This window comes from Psammomys obesus, unplaced genomic scaffold (genome assembly GCF_907164565.1).
Source record: "Psammomys obesus unplaced genomic scaffold, mPsaObe1.curated_primary_1811, whole genome shotgun sequence".
NCBI classification, from domain to species: Eukaryota; Metazoa; Chordata; class Mammalia; order Rodentia; family Muridae; genus Psammomys; species Psammomys obesus.
In genome coordinates this window covers 8,306,566-8,328,953 of record NW_026595981.1, presented here as the reverse complement: position 1 = coordinate 8,328,953, position 22,388 = coordinate 8,306,566, and the positions used below count along the sequence as shown (strand labels likewise).

The window sequence follows — 22,388 nt, the reverse complement described above, 5'->3', positions numbered from 1 at the left end:
AGGTTTGGAGTACCCGCTCCTTTCAAGGCCGAGCCCATGACAGCCAGTGATCCACTTTATTTACTTTGCGCAGGTGTTCGAAATGGGGGAATGTTTTAAAATTACTTAGGAATTTAGTTGTTTGGTTGGTTGTTTTTGAGAAACCATATTATCCAACCTCTTATGACTGTACCAAACCCACCAGCTCTATTACTAATACCATAATTTTCCTGTTCAGCATCAGAAATACCAGCATGTCTCATGAAATTACAAAACCCACATGCTCACTAGCCACACTTAGCCTCTCCTGCTGGGTTCCTCTGGAACAGTACAGTTTTCTTGTTCACTCCCCACCTTGCACCCTCGAACACACATATCTTCTACCCCTCATGCATGGTGGAAGGCTTCAGCACAGTTGGTGTTTGAGGATAAAACCTCAGAATCCATCTTCTCAGAATAGGGTGGGGGAGTAAAATCTAGAAAGGAGTTTGCAGGACAGAGACTGAAGCTTTCCAGAGTGGCCTGTTGACCCCCTCCCCATAGCTGGCTCCACCCGGCTAGTTGGTTAGCAACGTTTTGTTTGTCTGTTTAGGGCTAAGAGATCAGAAGAGCCTTTCCAGGAGAAGAGAGTTTACTTGAGTAGTGGCATGGTTAGTCAACATGACAACCTCTTGCCCTGGGAACTTAGCATGAACATAGCTGTTTAAAAGTTAAGTCAGCTTGCCAGCTCAGTTGGAGAGTTTTTTTTTTACTGACCACATTAGCAGATGTTTCTTTTCTGATATTCAGATATCTCAGTGAACAAAAGCCTAGTCCGCTGACTTTGGTTCTGTTCGACTGAGCCAGGTCTGAGGCATTTTGACACTGCTACTCTTGTCACTTGCCACCTCTACTCCACAGTAAATTTTCCCTGAATGCACACACCCAGACAGACATGGCCCGGTGGGGTCACAGCGCGGCAATAGTCGATGCTTTTCACAGGGCTATCTGCTTCTTTTCAGAGCAAATGAATGGGCCATTCTTTCAAGATCTTTAGAAGAGGCTCTTGAGGTTGGGGAGAATGAAGCAGTGAAGAGGAAGCTAGGCTGCCATGACTCCTAGCTGAGAAGTGGGCCTGATCTTGTATCGCGGTGGCTGATGGTAGGTAGGTGTCTTTCTGAGCCCCCAGCTCTTGTGGATGAGGGCCTTGTATAGTCCCAGTGCCTCAGCATGCTGGCTGCTTCCTAAGTGCTCATTAAGCTGGTAGTGTATCTTACAGTGGAGGTCTACTGTTTGCTGGCAGCGCCCTTGTCTCTCCCTTCATTTGTTTGTTTTTGGGAATCTTAACCTCTTTGTGATGATGGAAATGGGTTGAGCCTAGGTTCTTGTACATACTAAATACTCTGCCTCTGAGCTGGTACCCAGAAATACTTTCAGTAGCCAAACTTGTCCCCCTCTTTTTTTTATCTTATTCTTCTACTTTTCTGTTGTTAATGCTACCAGCTTTTTTTTTTTTTAGTTTTATCTGCCTTCATCTCCTTTCCACGATGTAAAGAGATGGCTGTCCCCTTCCCAGGAGTGAGCTGGCTCCTGATTACAATTCCTTGTCCTTCTAGCCCTTGCTCCCCTCGCTGATGGCTTCCCTTTCTCTGCAGTCCATGTGTCTGTGCTTATGCTAGCGACCCTGGGTCCTCTCCAGTTACTGCTTCCTGTCTTCCTTCCAGATAGCTGACCCTTACAGCACTGCAGATTCTCATCTCTCTTTCCTGTGGTCAGCAGTCAGCTGCTTTCCTCCTAAACTGCTCAGGCAGAGCACATTCACACTTTGTTAGGACAAGGCCTTTGCACATTTTGAGTTCCTCACTGTTTTCTCTTCTCTGGCTTATTTGACAGCACTGGAAAAAAAATTTTCAGTTTTCCCACCTGAGAGCATCCTCTGCCCTCCCTGGTTGGCTCTCTGCTTGCCTTTCTCAGGGCTTTCCATGCCCCAGAGCATCTAATCAGTCTCTTGCCCCACTCTGGCTCTATGTATTTTCAGTATGTCAAACATTCCTAAACCCTGATCTTCAGCCTAGCTGTGTACACGTGGACATGCATGTACCACAGGTGTGAAACTCAATTTTTATCAACTTAACTCACGCCGACACATGCTCTTGTCTGAGGGTGTCATCTTAGTGAGTGATGTCCATTAGTTATCCTGGTGTGTAAATAGGAGAACCTTAGATGTGCCCTGACCCTCCTCTTCCCCCTTTTCAGTAAATTGGCACATCTTGCTGATTCTCTCAGAGATCTACCAGCCCCCTTCTCTTGTTCCCATGGCCTCTACTTCTGCAACAGTTTCCTGTCCATAACCTGACCCTGAAATACAAGATTTCTCCATGGCTCCTGGTTAATTTGTGTCCTTTTGTTTACCTCATCTACCCCCACCCCCAGCCTTACTAAGCATTTTGTAGTTTCTCTCTTCTGTGGTACATACTATTTGTTTTTGTTTTTCTTAGAAAAAAATCTCTATTTCTGACTTTCTGGTAAGCTCTCTATGCTGTTATATCAAGATATGGCACCTCATTAGTGAACTCTTTGTTGTTGTGCCTCTGCCATCTTTGTACTAGCCCTACTCCCCAACCCCCACCATACTTTGTTCAAACCTCCATTAGAAGACTGTCCACTCTGGTAGACCATTAACTCCTTGGGGATGGTTACTGAACACAGGGAAAGGATACAGGGTTTGGCATTAGTAACGGTTCCATATGTGTGTGAATGAGATTTTTGTTGTTTTATCTTTTGATGGAGTCTTACTAGGTAGCTCTGGCTAGCCTGATACCATGTAGACCAGGCTTTGAACTCACAGAGATCTGTCTTCTCAGCCTCCTGAGTGATGGAATTAAAGACCTGTACTGCATTCCTGGCTAAGGAGAGGTTTTAACAGAGTTACTGAATCACCCATGGCCTTGTCCCCTGCACACAGGCCCAGAAAGCCACATGGTAACTGGTGAAACCTCTATGTTTACAGTCTAGCTTTGCCTTCCCAGAGGAAATTGTTAAAGGCATTTTTACAGTGCAGGCAAGGAACATGATATTTGTTGAGTGTTTTATTGTTGTATAGCATGCTGGAGGACAAACATTAAGTACAGAAAGGACATGACTTGTTAGAGGTATACAGCACAGCCCTTGGGCAGTGGACTAGGACAGGACTCTGCCCTGTCTGTACTTACTCAGACAAAGCAACGTGGTCTAAAGAATTCCCTTTTAGAGAAGTGCTACTCACGGTCTTGTCAACAAAGAACTCTTTTTAGGCTGGGAGTGTGCTGTGGCTGTGGTCACGCTGGCTGTGGTAGTGCACTTGCAAGGTGGAGGAGGGGCATCAGGAGTTCCAAGACATCTTAGCTATGTAGTGAGTTTAAGAACAGCCTAGCTTACTTGAGACCCTACCTCAAAACAAAAATTCATTGACTTTAACTTGCAATGCATGTGTGGCATTCATTACCATTATGCCATGTGAATTTGCAGTAAAGCAGATTTGATTTTTTACCTGCTAACTTAGAGGCTCAGGTAAGTGACAGAGACAGGGATGAATGGTTTTGATCTATGCTTAGCCAAGACAGCTTGATTACTCAGCAACCCTTCCTGAGCCACCTGTGTAACAGCCTGCATACTGTGACATTCCCTTTTCTCACAGGGGTCGTGGTGAGGTCAGGGAGTCAGATATTAACCCAGGGTACCTACAGAAGAAAATGGGAGTGTGTCAGAGGCCATGTTAGAAAGTTTAAAAAGCAGTAGAGAAGTCAAGAAGCCTAAAATTGTAACCCATGGTACCCGTGTCTTCCCTTTCCTGTCTGTGCCCCGTTTTTCCTTCTATAAAATGACCAACTGATTTGCCTCTTAGTTCCTTCCAATGTGCTATCTTTGAACTGTGAAAATGCCTTTGTTAAAAAGAGACAGTGCAGGAAGTCTCCATGAGTGTGTGTGGCTTATCAAATAAAAACACTAGATGTTTCATCTATTATCTCTTCAAGCAGAGAGCTCAATGTCCACACAGCGTACTGCTTACTCTGCCCTGGGACACACTCACGCCTCCCAGCAGTCCTTCTTACTGTTATCAGGTTGGTCTAACATTGGAAGGTTGTGGTGATTTTTTTTGCCCTGTGAACCTAAAACACAACTTTTGTCCTCAGTATTTAAGTTTGGTATGTATGATGGGAATAAATAAATAAAACACTCTTTATTAAATTACAGAAGCACTAATTGACAAGGACCCAACACTGTTGGGTATTTGTTGTGTGCATAGCACCAGTAGGGTCCAGTATAGACACAATAGAGTAGTAGTTCCTGTCTGAGATGAGCTAAAGTTTGCAAGTAGAAATAATCTGTGCAGGAACCTGTTAGCAAATGCTGGCACAGAGCTAGAGAGATGGCTCAGCCGTAAGAGCCCCCGCTGCTCGTAGAGGACCTGAGTTGTTCCTAGCGCCCGTGTAAGGCAGCTCACAACCTCCTGTAACTATAGCTCCAAGGCATTTGGTGCCCTCTTCTGTCCTTTATATTCCTGCACACACTGGCATTCACTCCCACAGACACATGACATATAAAAAGAACAGTGCAACCACAGAAACTTAGCTGAGCAGGAGTGTGGATTAAGAGGATTACTTGTATAAGCTAGTGGGAGGGAAAGTCAAAAGATAACATGGTTAAGGATAAGACCTTGGATTCAGAGTCAGAGGCCTGGGCTTTTACAGTATCTGATAGTGTTCCGATAGTCTCTGCGTGTTAGCTAGATGTGTCTTTAAGCCTGGTTGGTTTATATACGTTCTTGTTTTGGTTTGTTTTTCCTGACATGGTTTCTCTGTGTAGTTCTGGCTGTCTTGGAACCCACTCTGTAGACCAGGATGGCATTGAACTCAGAGATCAGCATGCCTCTGCCTTCTGAGCACCAGGATTAAAGGACTGATAATTTTTTTCAGAGAGGACCTTGCTATGTTGCTCAGGCTCAAGTTATCCTCTTCTGTCTCAATTAGTTAGGTAGCTGGGACTGTAGGTATATGTCACTGCATCTGGCTTCACCCATTTATAATACACACCCTCCACACATCAGTGTGTGTGTGTGTGAGTGTGTGAATGACAGAGAGCTCCTTCTGAGCCTCAGGACAAGACAATGCCCTTGAACAAAGTGGGTGTTAAGCTGGTTGTAGTTATAAGTTAAGAATGAATTTTAATGAAGTGATATTTCAGATTAAACTGGTCAGAAAGAGGCAACCTTAAAAAGGTTTTTATACCAGGCTTGTAGTTCACCTTGCTCTGGTAGATGAAATGTTTTCAACATTTGGAACACTAAGTGTGGTAGTAAAAGACCAGGCAAGCCTTCCATGGCCCCTGAAGTCATGGCCTCATACTTGGCAGTTGTGGATCATGTGTCATGCCGTGCCTGTATGCACAGAGATAAAACTGTGGTAATATTGTACATTCTAACTCTTACCTCTTCTTCTCCTGTGCCAGATTTTATCATGTGGGCATCCTGCTGCAACTGGTTATGCTTGGATGGACAGCCTGAGGAGGCCCCACCACCACAAGGAGCCAGGACACAAGCCTATTCCAACCCTGGATACAGCTCCTTTCCTTCCCCCACAGGCCCAGAACCTAGCTGCAAGGCCTGTGGGATCCATTTTGCAAGTACAACCGGGAAGGTAAGTGTCACTGCACTTGACCCCACGACTTCAAGCTTGTGATGCTGGGTCCACAGTTCTGTCCTAGTCATAAAATGTTCGAGAACAACTGTTGGTTCAAGTGAAGGCAAAGCATCTCATATAGACTCCACTTCAGACACCACTTCACCTCTCACTAGCTGTATGACTGAACCTCATCAGTGAGGTACCCTTTCTGGTTCTGGGAATGAAATGAGGTTTTTAAGTGTCCAGTTCCATGCTGGAAACATGGCAGGTGTTGGCCCTGAGCTGTCACATACAAAACCTAGTGGTAGATTATCCTTGTCCTCATTATCAAAAGCCTGTTGGAGACAAGGAAACCCTAGCAGAGAAACTGTAGCAAACTCACTGGCCATCTGCAATGAGCTGCAGTGACATATGGCTATCTCTTTGCTGTTGCCCTCAGACAGCACATGTCCTACAGAACAGGAAGTTTGTAACCAAGAATGGCTGGTAGGATTCGAGGATGAAATGGTCACAATGGGAAAGCAATGGGGTGTGAATTTTTTAAAGCTTACCACTGTGTGTGAAGAACTGTTGAACATTTTAGCCAGGTGTACTAAAACATACCTGATGAGATGACTTTGAAGTCACCCTGAGCTATGTAGTGAAACCGAGTTTCAAACAACAACAAAAAAATGTGGACTTAATTTTACTCTGACTTTTTGGGTTATATTTTGGATTTTTGTTGTTTTTGAGACAGGGCCTTACTCTGTAACTTAAACTAGCCTCGACCTCACCATGTTAATCTAGCTGGCTTCAAACTCAAGGCAATCCCCCTACCGTAGCCTCCCAAGGGCTGGGATTACAGGTGTGTAGAAGGCATGCCACATATTACTTGCTTAGATTTTTTTTGTGTGTGTGTGTGTGTGTGTGTTTGTTTGTTTTTCGAGACAAGAGTTTCTTTGTATAGCCCTAGCTGTCCTGGAACTGCTCTGTAGACCTCAGGCTGGCCTTGAACTCACAGAGATCCTTCTGCTTCTGCTTCCCGAGTACTGAGATTGTGTCATTTAATCCTCACAGTAGCTACAGTGGTTTTTGAAACCACCAAATGCTGTTTTACAGATGGCAAAGTCATAGCATTTAAAATTTAAAAAGAAAACTTTGCATGTTAGGTTCCTGGTAAACAGCAAGAGACATCAGCTACTCATTCTTTTTTCTATAAACAATACTCACTATGACATGGTTAAGTACTAGAGGCAGGATTCAAACCCAGATCCTTGATTCCAGCAACGCACAAGAAGGCCTTTGGAATGTTGCATTGAAGATTACAGGTAACGGGCCCAGATTCTCGGGAGCATAAAGATGATTAAAATTGTTCTCCCCCACTGAACGTAAGTGCTAAACCTAACTGGTGTCATACCTAGCCTGGGTTAGTCAAACAGGGATGAAGGAGGTTGTCTCTGTTTAGGGAGCTCACAGAAGGATAGAAAGTTCTAGGGCAAAGTACACATAGACAAGAGAAAAGCAAGCTACTGTGGTCTGAAGCACTCTTATCAGGGCAGACAGACAGATCTCAATTTGGATGATGAAAGATGCTATTGGTACAATATTTTCTTGCTCTAAGTTACGAATTAATCTTGTGCAATTTACAGTGAATTTTGTGAATGTTAAAGATGTTTTCTCCTGCAAGTATTTTTCATTTGTAATTTCATGCTTAAGTGGATCAGCATTCTTATCTTAAGGGTTTGGCATTTACCACCAAAGACTTTTAAAATAGCTTCTCTAGAAGTAGTTGAATTGCCTTGATTACATGAATCCTACCATCGTCTTTCTTTCTTTTTTTTTCTTTTTCTCCTTTGTGGTCAGTATTTTCTACATGCTCACTGGGGGCAAAACATAGACAACTGGAGAGAAGGGACAGGCTGCAATTTTGCCTCAAGCTAACTGTTCCATCTGTCCTGGTAATGCCCACCTGTAGTGCTGTAGTGGTCTAGCGGTTTCAGGGTGAGTTCTGGTGCCCAGCCTCATCAGTTAGACCGGTATGAGAGGTGGAGGAGGTTGAACTTGGTTGAAACTTGGGCATAGTATTCAGATGAAATGGTTTTTGGTGTTGAGAAGAGCTGAGATGGAGCAGAGGGGAAAGAGTAATAGGGGGCCATGCTTTCCTGTGAGTGTCTGCCTTGTGTTGCTTTTTTATAAGTGATCTCTGATAATTCAGTGGTTCAGAACCCAGCAGGATGAGAGTGTGGGCCTCTACAATCCCAGGGAATGTGGCTGAGGGTGCACTGGGGAAGTGAAGAAAAAGCCAAGGGGGGTGGTGCCTGGCCAGGCTGGCACTAGCTGGCTCTTGATGCAGGTGTTTCAGTACTGGCCTGGACCTCTTCTTTGTTGCTGTTTGGTTATTCTGCCTTGATCCATTTGTTAGGATTTACACAGGCCTATCCTTTGCTCATTTCTCCCCTCTGTTGACAGCTTTTTTTCACTGTTGTCTTCCTTACTCAAGGATTTTAACCTCAAGCGTTTCGCTCCTCCTTTATAGAGCTATTTCAGAGGCAGGTTTATTTCAGAGTCCCCAGTAGGCAGGGCCAACAGAAATTGGGTTGTCCTCCTCGCCTTTTGATCTTGCATCCAGAAACCGAGATATTTGGATTTGGCTGATTAAGCAACACAAATTTCATAATTGTGTTGTGCTAGGTCTTATCAAACTGCATTGACTAACGTAACACTCCATGTGGGGACCACAGCTTCATGATACTGCAGCCTCATTTTCAGCCAGACATCCTGAACCCCAAATACTCAGAACTCCCATTTTCTGCTTGCACCGCTGCTGGTCACAACTGCTGTTTGCTGGTGTATCCTCACATTCTTTTCAGTCTCAGCACGGCTTACTGTCTGGTCCTAGCTGAGTAGAGAAGGGCACTGTTTCATGTCCATGTGAACACCCGTTTTCATGCTTTGCCTGAACTGTGTGGATGGCATGTAGACAAACTAACTAGAGCTCTTTTAACCATGTGGACGCTTCAGCCCCACACAAAGGTTGCCCTGATCTTGCCTTGAGACTTTGTCTCAGGTGGTCTTTTTGTAGCTGAACAGCTTTCCATATTGAGGAAAGAAAAAAAAAAAAAAGGCAGCAGAAACATGAAAGCTAATGTAATGGTTAAATGACCGTGAAATGAAAAGTTCCTAACCTCTTGAGTAGGCACCATTGACGAAATCGCAGAGTGTTGAGGAATGACCTCCTAGGAGACTGGTTTGTTATTGGCTGAAGTAGAGCTCAGTCAGCCTATGTCATTGTGCTAGCACAGCCTGCGGACTGAGCAGCCTGGTGTGCTGTCTGTGACTGCACCAGGCAGTGCCAGCTCGAGGGTCAGTCAAACTGTCTAAACTGGACACTGTGCTTTTCACAGAGGAGAGAAGCTAGCATCCCAGTACCTTGTCCTACCCAAATATTTATCTTGAAAATGACTCATATACCTACCACTTCCAGCACTCTGACTGGCCTTGCTGGAGGAAACTGTGAGCAGCCTCTGTGGACAGGGCACTGACTAGGAAGTAGAAAGCCGGGTCTTAGCTTTGGTCCTGTTGGCTGCTTGTGTGGGACTCAGCAAGGCACTGTGGCCACATGGGATGAACATGAGTGAGGGCATCGAACTAGTCCCAGCTCTGCCTTTACCACCTTACCCTGCATAGAATACTTGGTCCCCCAGTATTTGGTCTTTCTCTCTGTACATCAGGAAAGGACATGAGTACTTACATTTTAAAGAGCTTTGAAAATGAAATGACAAGCCAGTCTCACTGTGGCATCAGGATACTAGTATTGGCAATAGCTGCTCGCTGGGCTTGGTGACACATGCCTGCAATCTTAGCACTCGGGAGGCCAGCTTGAGCTACATAATGAGACTCTACCTCAGAAACCCTGGAGATGTAGTGCAGTGGCAGATCACTTACTTAACTTGCAAAAGGTTCTGGGTTCAGTCTCGAGCCCTGAAAAACAAGGTGAGCAAAATCCAGCAACAACAGAAAGTAACTTCTACCATAACCATCATGCATCTGCTTTCTTTCCTTAGCAGTGAGAGAGAAAGGAGCAGAGATGGAGCTAAATACCAGCTCCTCTCCTTAGGAGTCGTCATATATCAGGTGTGCCTCAATACATTATTTGTATGTCTCCACGATGGGAGAGAAGCCCTGTTTTCACCTGCTTCTTACAGTGGGGAAACTGAGTGGCAGAGAGGCCAATGCAGCATACCCAGGATGACTCTTGTGAGCCATTTGAGAAGGAGACTTGAATACAAGGCAGAACTTTTTATTCCAAATATGACGTTGCTATTAATAGCTCCAGACTTTGTTTGAATTAAAACTTACATAACTGCCAGGCTCAGTGGCGCATGCCTGTAATCCCAGCACTCCGGGAGGCAGAGGCATGTGGATCTGAGAGTTCAAGGCCAGCCTGTTCTACAGAGTGAGTCTAGGACAGTCAAGGCTGCACAGAAAAACCCTGTTTTGAAAAACCAAACCAAACCAAAACAAAATTACATAAGCTTTAAATGAAATTATAAACGCAAATGATTGTGTTGTATTTACACATAGTATATAAATGTTAGGTGTCCTGTTGGTGGATACAGACCCAGGAGGTCTGCCACCTCCAAGTGGCCTTTAATCTGAAAGCTGTGGCTCCTGCGTTGTATAAGGAACAGTGGAGTAGAACAAGAGCTGCTGTAGGAGGCCCTGCTGGCCTTGGTGGCCTTGCAGCCCCCATCACTTCCTGACTTGTGCTTTCCTGTCTCTTGCTCTAAGCAGCAGACCTGCTTGGACTGTAAGAAAAACTTCTGCATGATGTGTTCGAGCCAAGAAGGGAACGGGCCACGCCTCTGCCTTCTCTGCCTACGGTTCCGAGCCACAGCCTTTCAGCGGGAGGAGCTCATGAAGATGAAGGTGAAGGACCTGAGGGACTATCTCAGCCTCCATGACATCTCTACCGAAATGTGCCGGGAGAAAGAAGAGCTGGTGTTTTTGGTACTTGGCCAGCAGCCTGTAATCTCTGAGGCAGACAGGACTCATGCTCCCACCTTGTCCCAGGACTTTCCTGAGCATCAGGCCTTCCTGACCCAGCCTCACTCCAGCACAGTACCTTCTACCTCACCCGAGCTCCCTTCTTCACCTGCACAAGCCACCTCTGCTCCCCTAGCCCAAGCTCAGGAAAATCAGCAGGTAGGGGCCAGCATGCAGTTCCTTATCCACTTTGTCTGCTCCGAGGCTCATTGTCCTCTCCCGTGGGAATGGGGTATAAGAAACAGTGTCTAGATGGTATGAAGCTTTCTTTCTCCCTGTTGATTCTGGAAGTGATATTTCCTGGTCATTAGGCTCATGCTCTGGCTTCAGGGATGGTAGTCCTGGTAACCATGTTTTTGTGGGGTTTTTTTGTAATACCTCCATTCCCTAATTAGACTTAACAATTTTTTCATTTCTCTAAAAATACTTTGAGGAAAGTCACCATTATTTCTAGTTTGGGTTAAAAATGTGCCTTCCAGCTTACTACCCTTTGACTGTCTCTCCTAACTGGTGAGGGAGGGGGAGAGATGGGAAGCATTGTGACAGGGGCTTGCTACTGTCCTGGTCACTGTGTGGGAGCAGTGGTGGCCAGCATGCTGTGGGTCTGTTAGCTGCCTTCATGTTACTTGGTGGTGCTGGAAATGGTAAGCAGCAGGTTGAGATGTGGAGAGTCCATAGTGAGCAGATACTGTCTCCATCCTCAGGAAGCCCTGGCAGAGAGAAGCTAGTGGTGGTATCACACAGTTCTGCAGAAGTCCCAACTGATACTTCAAGTCATAGGGCATGGGCATCATAAGCTTAGACTGAGATCAGGGCTCTAGCCACAGATTTCCTTTTTCTTCTGAGACAGGGTTTCTCTGTGTAGCCCTGGCTGTCCTGGAACTCACTCTGTAGACGAGGCTGTCATTGAACTCAGAGATCTACCTGCCTCTGTCCCCTTGAGTGCTGGGATTAAAGGCCCAAGCCACTACCTCCCAGCTGATTTTTGTTTACTTTTTGTAATCCCACTGAGCTACACCACCGACATCACAATTTTTTTGTCTCAGACTCCTTGGTCACCTAGGCACGCTTTGAGCCTAGAACAACGAAACTCCTTTGAGTTAGTCAGTTGCTGAGAGGCTCATCTACCATAGGATGTCTGTGGAGCATGGCACTGCTGAGAACTGGCAGTTCCTTTCCCACATGTGATGTAGGGGGCTGTGCTTCTTGTTTATAGTCACTTCCTTTGCCAGGACTGGACACTCACTCAGCTCTTAACACACATAAAGGCTGACATAATAGCATAACCTAACTGCATAACAACCATTTAACTCCCTGGTTGGGCTAAGCCTATTTTGTCTCAGCAGCTAGTCATTAGTACTCTCCTAAACCCTGGTTCTTGCTTGGGCTATTCAGTAGGTTTTACCTCTTGCTATACATTCCATATAGGACTTGCTATACATTCCTTTCTGCTTGGTTATTAGAGGCATTCTAGTCTGTGTGTTGTGAGCAGGGAGAGGAACCAGAGGAAATATTTTCTTGATGAACCTTCATACAGGTCTCATATAATGTTGTACACCTCAGCCTCAGCTCTTGGGAGCTGGAGGCACACAAGTCAGAATGTTAAGGCTAGCCTCTTCTACATAGTGAGTTCAAGGCCAGACTGCGTAAGAGTCTGTCTCAAAAGAGGAAGGGGTGGGGAGAATGAACAAACCTTCAGGAGATGTTCAATGTAAGATTATAAGCAGAATTTCCCTGCACTGACAGGTCACCCCATGTGCTGAGTGTTATTGGTACTTTTTTTCTTGAAATCTTAGAGGACTTAAGTCTCAGCTTCTGGTCTGTAACACCTAAACTTTGCAAACAGGAAAGCAGGGTTGGGGAAGGGAAGTAACTTGGGCAACGGTGTATGCTAAGTTACAGCAAGCTGCACCCAGGATGCAGATCTATCAGTTCTAGCCCACCAGGGTTCTGTCCTTCAATTTCGATATCTTAGCAGCATTTGCCAGGGAAGAAGTGTGTGCAATTAGCAGAATAGTGGACAGACAGATAATAAGTGTCAATTTTTATTAGCGAGTAGGCAGAATGGGAAGATGCGAGTGTTTACAGCATGGATTTCAGTTGCTCTTTTTAGGGAACAAAAGACTTTCAAAAGCTGTCTACTGAGGAATAGGCTAGCCTCTGGAAGACCCTAGAGTGATACCCAGGTGACAATATCTAAGCGGCCAGTGAGTACCACATTCACACGAAGCTAGGAGGAAACCCTAGGTTCTGATGCAGACACTGTTGGCTGCATCCCCAAATTGATGTTTCATCACTTAAGGTGTCTTTTAATATATGTACATATGTGTATGTATGTATATACATATATGTGTGTGTGTATTTATATATGTATATGAGTACTCTGTCTTCACACACACCCAGAAGAGGGCATCAGATCCCATTACAGATGGTTGTGAGCCACCATGTGGTTGCTGGGAATTGAACTCGGGACCCCTGGAAGAGCAGCCAGTGCTCTTAACGAATGGCTGGAGCTGTCAGGTCTCTTTACTTCCCCATGTTGTCTCTTTACTGTTCATCCAGGGTCTAGGGGATATGTCTTTTGCTCTGAGTTCACACAAGGCTTTTTGCCTAGGGACAGCTGGGAGTGGAGAGGAGCTAGGTAGGGGTCTGTGGCAGAAATGGTTAAGGAGGTCACAATTCTGAGCACACTGACAAAGGTGAGCCCTTCCGAGAAGTTAGAATGCTGAATAGAAGAACCCAAGTGAGGCATTTGTGTTCTGTAGTCTTAGGGGGCTAGGTTCTTAAATTCATTTAGCACACCTAAAGCAGCTTCACGTATGTCATGTCATATCTTACTGGTTAGAATACATTTCTAGAATGTGAGAGACTGCAGAGTGTGACTGGGCTGCTGAAGATCATTTAAAGAGGCCAGAGAGATTCTTGTAAAGGACATGCATGAGCTGTTTGGAAAAACTAGTGGACATTGATCCAGAGGCAGGACTGGGGTAGTAGGTGGAAGCTGTGGGGAAGGCCTTTGGCATAGTGTTGGGAGATGATGTGGTGGAGAGAAACCATTCACCTCAACTGTCCAAGGTGATAGCAAACTGGCAATAACTGTGGCTAATGCCACTCTTTTTGGTGGGCAGAATCAGGGCACTCTTGTTCTTGACGCATCTTTCTATCCATTGAAATCTGTTTGTGTTGTCTCTGCCTGAGAGAGTTGCTGTTAGAAAGCAGGAGTTTGTGGTACTGCTTTGGGAGCCTTGGTTTACAGGGGGAGATGGGAATACATTTTGATATTTGTGTGTGTTGAAAGAGGCCCATGCTTTGTAAGTCACTGGGACATCTCTGTGGATGTGATGGCACCTTTCTCTTCCCACAGGCCACTGGCCATGTGTCTCAGGACCACGAGGAGCCCATCTTCCTGGAGAGCACAGCCACAGTACCTCCCGAGGATGAGACCCAGGTGGGGCCTCTGCTCAGTCCGCACCTTTGCCTCTGTTCTTTTTCTGGTCTTCTTGGGATGTTCTTAGGAGCCTCAGCAGACTCAGGTGGAACAAAGAGGGCCGTTCCGTGAGGACAGTCCTAAAGTCCTTAAGTTTAGTAGTAGCGTTCCAGATTAACCTTTGTTGCTGTCAGTGTGAGCAAGCAGATGTGAGGCCACAGTGGAGGCTGGGATGTACACTTTTGGCTTTCTGAGAGCTGCTAGAGGGTACATACTGGGTGCTACTGTGAAAGTCTTGATCTTTTCCTGTCTGTTTAGGGTGCAGTGGCCAGCCACTGTTGGGGTAGGAGGTAAGATGACAAAGCTTTCAGGCCTCAGTTACATGAGGAACCAGTGCAGAGCATGGTCAGAGCATTGGTTCTGAGGAGCCATACAGCTTCGCCAAGCCATGTGTGGAGTCCTGCCAGGGAGGCTGTACTGAGAAGAGCCAGCACCATACTGGGAGTTTCCTGTGCTGCCACATTTACTTACCATAGGAACCTTGTGTAGCAGGACAGCTGTGTCTCCTTTGTGCAGGAGTAACAGGCTCAATCCGATGGTAAACAACTTGAAAAATAATGTCTAGTATTTAGTGGAGACATCAGCATTGAGAATTGGGGCCCTTATATGCGGGCACCCTTTTATGCATAGTACTGATATGCCAGTGTGTGGCTTTCTGCATAAAGCACGTAATGAGTTAGGGAAAGACCAGTGTATTTTGCTGGGCCAGGCACCATTGCCAGGTCCCTTCTGTTCATGTTCCTTGAGATTGCTCAACAAAATACATTTTTATTGGTGCTCCGGGGGTCCTTCAAGAGAGCTTAAAGGACACAAGAGCTGGCCCACCTGATCACACCTTTGCCATTGCAGTCCATCGACTCCGAAGACAGCTTCGTCCCAGGCCGGAGGGCTTCGCTGTCTGACCTGACCCACCTAGAAGATATTGAAGGCCTGACAGTGCGGCAGCTGAAGGAGATCCTTGCTCGAAACTTTGTCAACTATAAGGGCTGCTGTGAGAAGTGGGAACTGATGGAGAGGGTGACTCGGCTGTACAAGGACCAGAAAGGACTCCAGCACCTGGGTGAGGGGCTGTCTGGGTGTGACTGAATAGAGCTCTCTCTGCTGCCATCCCACATGCAATGGCATCAAACCAACTTGATCCCCATGTGCTTAGCCTCAGGAAGCCAGCCTACACATTTGTACATCTCAAGTACCCAGACTGGAGACAGGCACTGAATACACAATTTCATCCTCAGAGCAGCCTGGGCACCAGAGACTATTGGTATTACCCTTTCACCACAGAGCCAAGATCTGAACTAAGGATTCCCTAGGTTGCAGGGTCCTCCTGCCATGTTACAGCCACTCCATACTCATTACTACCACCAGCAATGTTTAATCTGAATCAGTTACAGGTTGGAAAGCAAACTAGTGTGTAGTGGGCTTTTCTTGTGTTCACTTCCCAAAGCATTTCACATAGTGTCATTTTAGATGTTTTACACTGTCCTCATACTGATTTGTTGTAGGTGTTTTTCAAGTTAAATGCAGAGACATCCTGCAGAAGAGAAACATGCTAGGCAAGCACTTTACCATTAAGCTGCATCCCCAGCCACACTAGCAGTAATCTTCCCTGGTGCTGGGGATCAACAACCTGGGGTCACCTTCCGTATGCTAAGCAAGCTTTCTCTCTCTCTTTATGTATATGAATGCTCTATCTGCATATACACCTGCATGTCAGAAGAGGGCATCAGATCACTTTATAGAGGATTGTGAGCCACCATATAGTTGCTGGGAATTGAACTCAGGACCTCTGAGCCATTTCTCCAGCCCAATTAAGCAAGCTTCTTCTGTCACTAAGCTACAGCCCAGCCCTAGCCCTTCCTCTGGCCATTTTGAATTGGACATTTTCTCTTTTAACACAGAGCTCTCATCTTCCTTCTCCTTGCCAGCTGATAGTTCTTTGAGAATTTTGATTCCTTGTATGATAAGTGGTTGTTAAAGCTGAGCTTCATTCAGGCCTTCCTTTAACAAAATTGAATAACTCAAATTGACCAAGTTTGGGGAAGTCTAACAGCACTGGTTACTGACTTGGGGCCTGACAAGGAGTCTGTCTTCCCTTTGGGATTATCTCAAGAGTCTCCTTAGAGTCCCAAAGACTTTGAAAGTAGTTTCTAAATTCTGGGTCTCACTATGTATCCCAAGCTGGCTAGGAACTTGATGAGGAGATTAGTTTGGCTTCTAACTCAGAGAAGATCCATCTGCCTGGGCCTTCTCAAATGTTTGAGATTGAAGGTGTGCACTACCCTGTCTGCTGCTGCTGCTTTTTAAAGACATGGTCTCAATACATAGCTCAGGCTGGCCTGGAACTCATGATCCATCCTCTGCCTCTGCTGGGATTATAGGCATATACCACCATGCCTTACTATGTGTAGGAGCTTTATCCAGAATCCTTGGCTCACTGAACTGGTCTAATTCTTTATTCTTTTTTACCTCTATGGCGGCTTCAGAAGCAGTATCAAAGGCTATTGTGTATGTGCAGTGTCCTCTCATCTGACAGTGGTCACTATAGGCCAGTAAGTCTGCTTTTCTGAGATGGAACAGCAAGGGCTCTTGTGACTTCTTGGCACATAGAGTGAGGAGGGCAAGCATCTGTCTAGCCTCCAGCCAGGTCCCCTTCTCAGCCTGGAGCTGCCTAGAGTTCAGAAATGATGGCAAGGTAGTGGGAGACTACCTTTGTGCTATCACACTCCTGTTTACACGTCTTTTTCTTTCCTTTTCAGTGTCTGCTGATGAAGACCAAAACGGTATGTGATTGTTTCTGTTAAAGATATGCTCAGGCTCATAGCCATTTTGTCCTTCTGACTTCAACTCTGATGGCTCCAGGGAGGCTGTGGGAAAAGCACAGTCAGGCATTCTCCTTGCCCCGCCTCTATTTAGGAAGTCCACAGCAGCCAAGGGGCTTGGCTGAATTGGAGCAGACTCCATATCTGAGGACTGTCATGCTCAGTTTCTTCATGTCATCTGTCTGGGAAGAGAGTCTCTACACTTTGAGGCGTTATTTAAGTTTTTTTGTTTTCGTTTTTAAAACAGGGTCTGTCTGTGTAGCCCTGGCTGGCCTAGACTTCACTATAGTAGACCAAGCTGGCCTACCATAGGTGTCTGCCAGCCAAAAAAGCACAAGGGTAGTGACCCAGAAAGCCTTGTTTGAATGGTAGTCAGAGCTGCTCAGGAGACAATACAGGTTGTGGATGCCCTCTAAGCTCAACATTCATATTCCACCTGGCTGCCATAATACCCACCGGTGTGTTAAAGGCTGGGAGCATCCTCAGAGCACACTGTAGAACGTGGTACCCTGTGAGATGTTTTCTCACTCACACAAAATACATATATACACATATATATAATGTATATATTATATATAATGCATATGTATATATATGTATATATATATTCATATGTATATATATTCATACGTGTATATATATATATTCATACATATATATATAAATATTCACACACACACACACACATATATATATATATGTATAGTGCCCTTTTGAAAGCCTTGAGGAATGTGGTTGTAAACTCCCAATAATGAATATTCTTAGTAGTGTTTTAACCTGCAGAACACTTTAGAACAGTTTTCAGAAGAATTTATCATAAGTAGAATGGGCAGAGGTACATTTTCTTCTTAGTCTCTGTAATTAATCATCTAGGTTACCCCACCCCACCCCACCCCACCCCACCCCACACCAGTAATACCAAGATCAGATTAATCTACTTGTTACCATCCTTCTTTCTTCTCATTCCCTGGAGAATGCCGAATTCTGAGTTGTTGCATTTATTGTGTCTCCTCAGTGATGTAATGAATGTCTGAAATTCTGTAGATAACTCCAGTGTACCTTTCTAACCTCTGTATTAAGGCCACAGGGGCTTTAAGTTGGTTGAACTCTGACAGCCAGGCACCTCCTGTGGGAAGTGTTCTTTGATTTGATGTATTTCAATATGAGTAGCTACATGAAAATATTCCAGAACTACCAAACTGTAGCAATTAAAAAGAAAAAAAAAGTACACGAAAGGATTTGTGCATTCAGTGACTTCTTAGACTAGTCCAGAAGCAACAGATAAATGGAGAGTTTCCCTGAAGAATGGCCAAGTCTAGGTGAGAGATGTGGTTAGTATGACAATTGTAGATTATGGCTGCTTACTTTAGGCTAGTTTGATACCCTGGAGATAGGGTGGGCTTTGGATATGAAGGCTTCTCTCAGGTGAGCTAGGTTAGTAACTGTTCTCCACTAGCATAAGCCAGTTAGTATTGAGAACTCTCTCTACTGGGCAGTTAATAGTGTCTTGATAGTCTCTGCCCTTGGAGCCATTATCCAGAAGGCCATAAGTCCATGAGCCTCTCTGATTTGAATGTGGGCTATCTCAGCAGCCCTGTGTCCTTGGGCAAGCTACTTAATTCTGGTCTAGGTTGTATCATCTATAAAACCTACATCAGCACCTCTGGGTTAATACAGAAAGCTCTTAGGACCCTGCCTGACACATGGTAGGCAGTTAGTCAGTGTGAGCAGTTATCATTCCCTGGGCAGAATGTTCATTATCAGATGTTTAAAGAATACCTACCATGTGACTCATGTTTTGGGAATTCAAAGATAAGTATCTAACCTCAGAGCACAAAGCAAATGCTAAGCTTGTGATTTCTGACTGAATAAGTTGAATTAGAAGTTCTTAGTCTACTGTTGCAGATAAGTAAATTATCATACAGTATGATAAGCAGCAGGGGTATGAATAAAATTCAATGGTTGTAGCACAGAAAAGGGAGCAAGCAGTATCTGCCCACTTCCCTCTATCAAGAAGTCTTTTCAGAAGAAGCCTAGAGGTAGATTGCTAGCACATGGGGTCCCCTATGATTCTCAGCTTTATTAAATCAGGTCTATGTTTATAGATAAGCCTTATGGTTCTTAATGAACCATTCACAGCAGTTCTGTTTATATCCAAACTTTTTTGAACCAGTTTTATCTTTTCTGTACATTCTGCCTCAGGGGATATGGTACCTAAGCAAGGCTCACTCACTATATTACAGCCTCTGTTGCCAAATTTCTTCTTTCTAGTTCTGAATCCTGGGATGTTTTTGATCTGAGAATACCATACTCACTTATCAGGAGTGGGGTCTGACTAAGCAGCTGGATGTGGTTTGGTTACTGAGTCTTGGGTTTTTTTTCCTTTTTTTTTTTTTTTTGAAGGTGCTCCAACAGGAGTATGGATTTGGGGTTTTGTTGAGTGCAGCTCCTTATACACAGAAACATAATCTTTTCTTCCTTTCTGCCCTGTCCAGGAGGAGCAGTGCCTTCTGGCCTGGAGGAGAACCTGTGTAAGATCTGCATGGACTCACCCATTGACTGTGTTCTGCTGGAGTGTGGCCACATGGTGACCTGTACCAAGTGTGGCAAACGCATGAACGAGTGTCCTATTTGCCGGCAGTATGTTATCCGAGCAGTACATGTCTTCCGGTCCTGAGGGCTAGCATTGGCTTCTTCAGTGCCTTACAGGATATAGCCCAAGGTGTCTGGGCTCAGGGTTGATTCGATGCATAAGGAGTCTAATGCGAGATACTGGCAGCGATCTTAAAACTAGGACAAGCAGAGGTGCTTGGCATGCCTGTCTTGCCATGGGCTGTACCTCTTAGGTGGCAGAGCCCAAAGCCAGGGGGAACTGGTTCAGATCACATGGGTGAGTGCCTGCTTCTATGATCATTGGGTGGTGATGGTAATCAATGAAGAGGACTTTCTAGAACTTGGACCATGTCTTTTTCCCTTCCTGAGAACCCAAGACACATTTCACACATCCGATACACCACTCCTTCTGCTTCACCAATCAAAGATCCTTCTGGAAATGGTCAGAGTCGTGTTCCCCTCCCGCCCCCCAGCACGTTAGGATTTAAAGTTCTGGACTTTGTGGCTTTCTGTGTTAACATATATTTTAAGCCTGCTCATTTGCCTAAAACTCACTTGTTTCTATGGACCAAAACAAAGTTAAATTAGATCAATAATATTCCTTATATCAGAATTTGGGTCAGTAAACTTACCTCTAGTGAGAAATTAAGTCTAAGTGCTATAGAAAAAAAATTCTAGGGTTGAGTTACTTCTGTTTAGTGTTGGAGTTGGAAATGACCAGTCTCCTGAACTGACCCCAGCTGCTGGGAAGTCCATAAGAGATGCTGTATGGGTTTGACTTTGTACCATCCTTAGCTTTGGATTATAAGGAAAGAGAAATGGAGGCAGTGGCTTTCTGTTTATCTTTGACTTCGGATTCTTTTTCCAGAAAGCAAAAGTCTTACAAACAAAACAAAACACACTTTATTAGTTTCTCTTCCTTGGGTTTTAAACTTGCTTACTGAAGGCCTATCTGCCCATGGAGTTCCTTAGGAACAGTGTATGAGGCACTGGAAGGTTCTGAATGAGGTTGGACTATACCCATGGCTTCTGAAAAGTCTTAATTCCACTCCCTTCTCAGCTGTTTGGGCAGGTCAGGATGAAGCATTCTCCCAAGTCATGATTCCAGCCCTCTTGGAGTCTTTTTCCCATTGACATAACTGAAGGGTCTGAGTAGTGTTTCCTGGACCAGCTCAACAAAGCACAAAACATATATAGAACTTGGACCGTGTCCTTTTCTTTATGTTTATAGATACATATATGTATGTATATATCCAAAAGAGCTGTGTTCCTCTGTTTTGGATGAACCCACAACACTATATCGCACCCTGGTTAACACTCCCCTGGAAGAACCAGTCATGACTCTGGAAACAGAGGGGACACCTAAGGGGCTACTAGAAATGCTTAGGTTTTCTCTCCATCATTAACCACTGAATTTCTTCAGGGAATTAAGTAGTTTCACGAAGTTGTCAGAGAAACCCAGGCCACTTACCTCTACATTCTAAGTCCAGATTTTGGGTCAAAGCCTTTCTGAGTGTCAGGGAATCAGCTCCCTCCATAAAGACCACCTTTCTCTCCCTCCCTTGAACAGTGAGTACTATGGTTTACAATGTCTTCAGTTTACCATGGCCCACCAATTTTGCTGCTCCTGGACTTCACTGTGAAACAGGTCTGATTATGCAGCTCAGTAAGACCTAACAGTAACTTCAAAGCTGGCTTTCCCTTATGACTGCTTTCTCTTCTGAGGCCTTACCTCCCTACCTCCTAGACAGGAACAGAAAATAATAGACTGATGGCCGTGGTTAGCAACCCCAGTAACAATCAGAACTGATGTATTGATGTCACTTATTATGAAGAAATAATTTACCTTTAAATCTGTTTTCATTTGGAGGAAAAATAACAGATGTCAAACAATTTTATTGTTATACCAAATTAAAGTTGGTACCCATTCCAGTTAACATCTAACCCTGATAGAAAACCTGATTTTTTTTTTTTTTTAATACCTGAGCCCCTTCTGTTCTTTACAGATCCTTGGTCTTAATGTGGAAACACCTAATCCTTCCAATTCTGTGGATTTTGCTGTGATTGCGCCAAGATTTCAGTTGACTTAGTTTTAAAAGACGCTGACTGGTTCATAGGTTGGAGTAGCCAGTTCTAAACTAATAAGCTGTAAAGAATTAATAGTCTATGTTGTACATTTGTTGAGATCTCTTGAATGAGAATGTGTTGCTCCAAGTGGCTTATATTAAGATTCTCTCACCTGGGTGTTAAAAGCAAACCCAAATGTGTATTTTTTGTTACAGAGCTCTGCTTTATAATTTTGTAATAAAGTTTAAATACAGATGCCTGTCCCATCTGGCGTGGGAATGATGCCAGAGGCGCCAAAGAACCTATAAATGCAGGCAAGCATCAGGCCACACAGAGGTGTTGTTCTTCACAGACCGCATCTCACTTTTGGACATGCTTGGGCCACCTAATCCTGCCCAAGGTAGCCCTGCCCTGTGTTGTGACTTGCCAAAGATCACAAAAGTATGTGGGAGAAATGGAACAGACCTAGAGAGAAGTGTGAGGATTAGTCTCAAGAGCAAATGGGAAGCACCATGTGAGTTATTTATAGTCCCACTGTAGAGGAGCCTTCAAGAGCTAAGTAGAAAGGAATCTTAAGTTTTCATGTTACGCTGAAAGATGGACAGACAAGTGTGGCTCAAAGGTTGGCCCAGCTGAAAGAGCAGACTGCATAGTAGGCCAGAACCCACCCACCCAACCAGGTGCCCGAGGGGAATGTGTCACCTCTGGGAAAACTGGATGAGACAGTATTCTATCCTGACTCTTGCTCATGGCCCACCT

At 44.8% G+C, this 22,388-nt stretch overlaps 1 protein-coding gene across 8 annotated transcripts in view; it reads left to right on the top strand.

The window, feature by feature from the left end:
- Rffl (ring finger and FYVE like domain containing E3 ubiquitin protein ligase) overlaps positions 1-21,382 on the top strand; it is a 65,678-nt gene extending 44,296 nt beyond the window's left edge. For 3 of the 8 annotated variants that reach the window (XM_055620563.1, XM_055620565.1, XM_055620564.1), the window contains 7 exons: positions 981-1,123; positions 5,446-5,633; positions 10,392-10,802; positions 14,008-14,091; positions 14,980-15,190; positions 16,887-16,910; positions 19,445-21,382. In XM_055620563.1, the coding sequence (XP_055476538.1) occupies positions 1,117-1,123; positions 5,446-5,633; positions 10,392-10,802; positions 14,008-14,091; positions 14,980-15,190; positions 16,887-16,910; positions 19,445-19,626 (1,107 nt within the window). In that variant the 5' untranslated portion in view covers positions 981-1,116 and the 3' untranslated portion in view covers positions 19,627-21,382. The remainder of the gene's footprint in view (positions 1-980; positions 1,124-5,445; positions 5,634-10,391; positions 10,803-14,007; positions 14,092-14,979; positions 15,191-16,886; positions 16,911-19,444) is intronic. The other 5 variants (XM_055620566.1, XM_055620568.1, XM_055620562.1 and 2 more) reach the window with 3 other exon arrangements.
- The last annotated feature ends 1,006 nt before the right edge of the window (positions 21,383-22,388 follow it).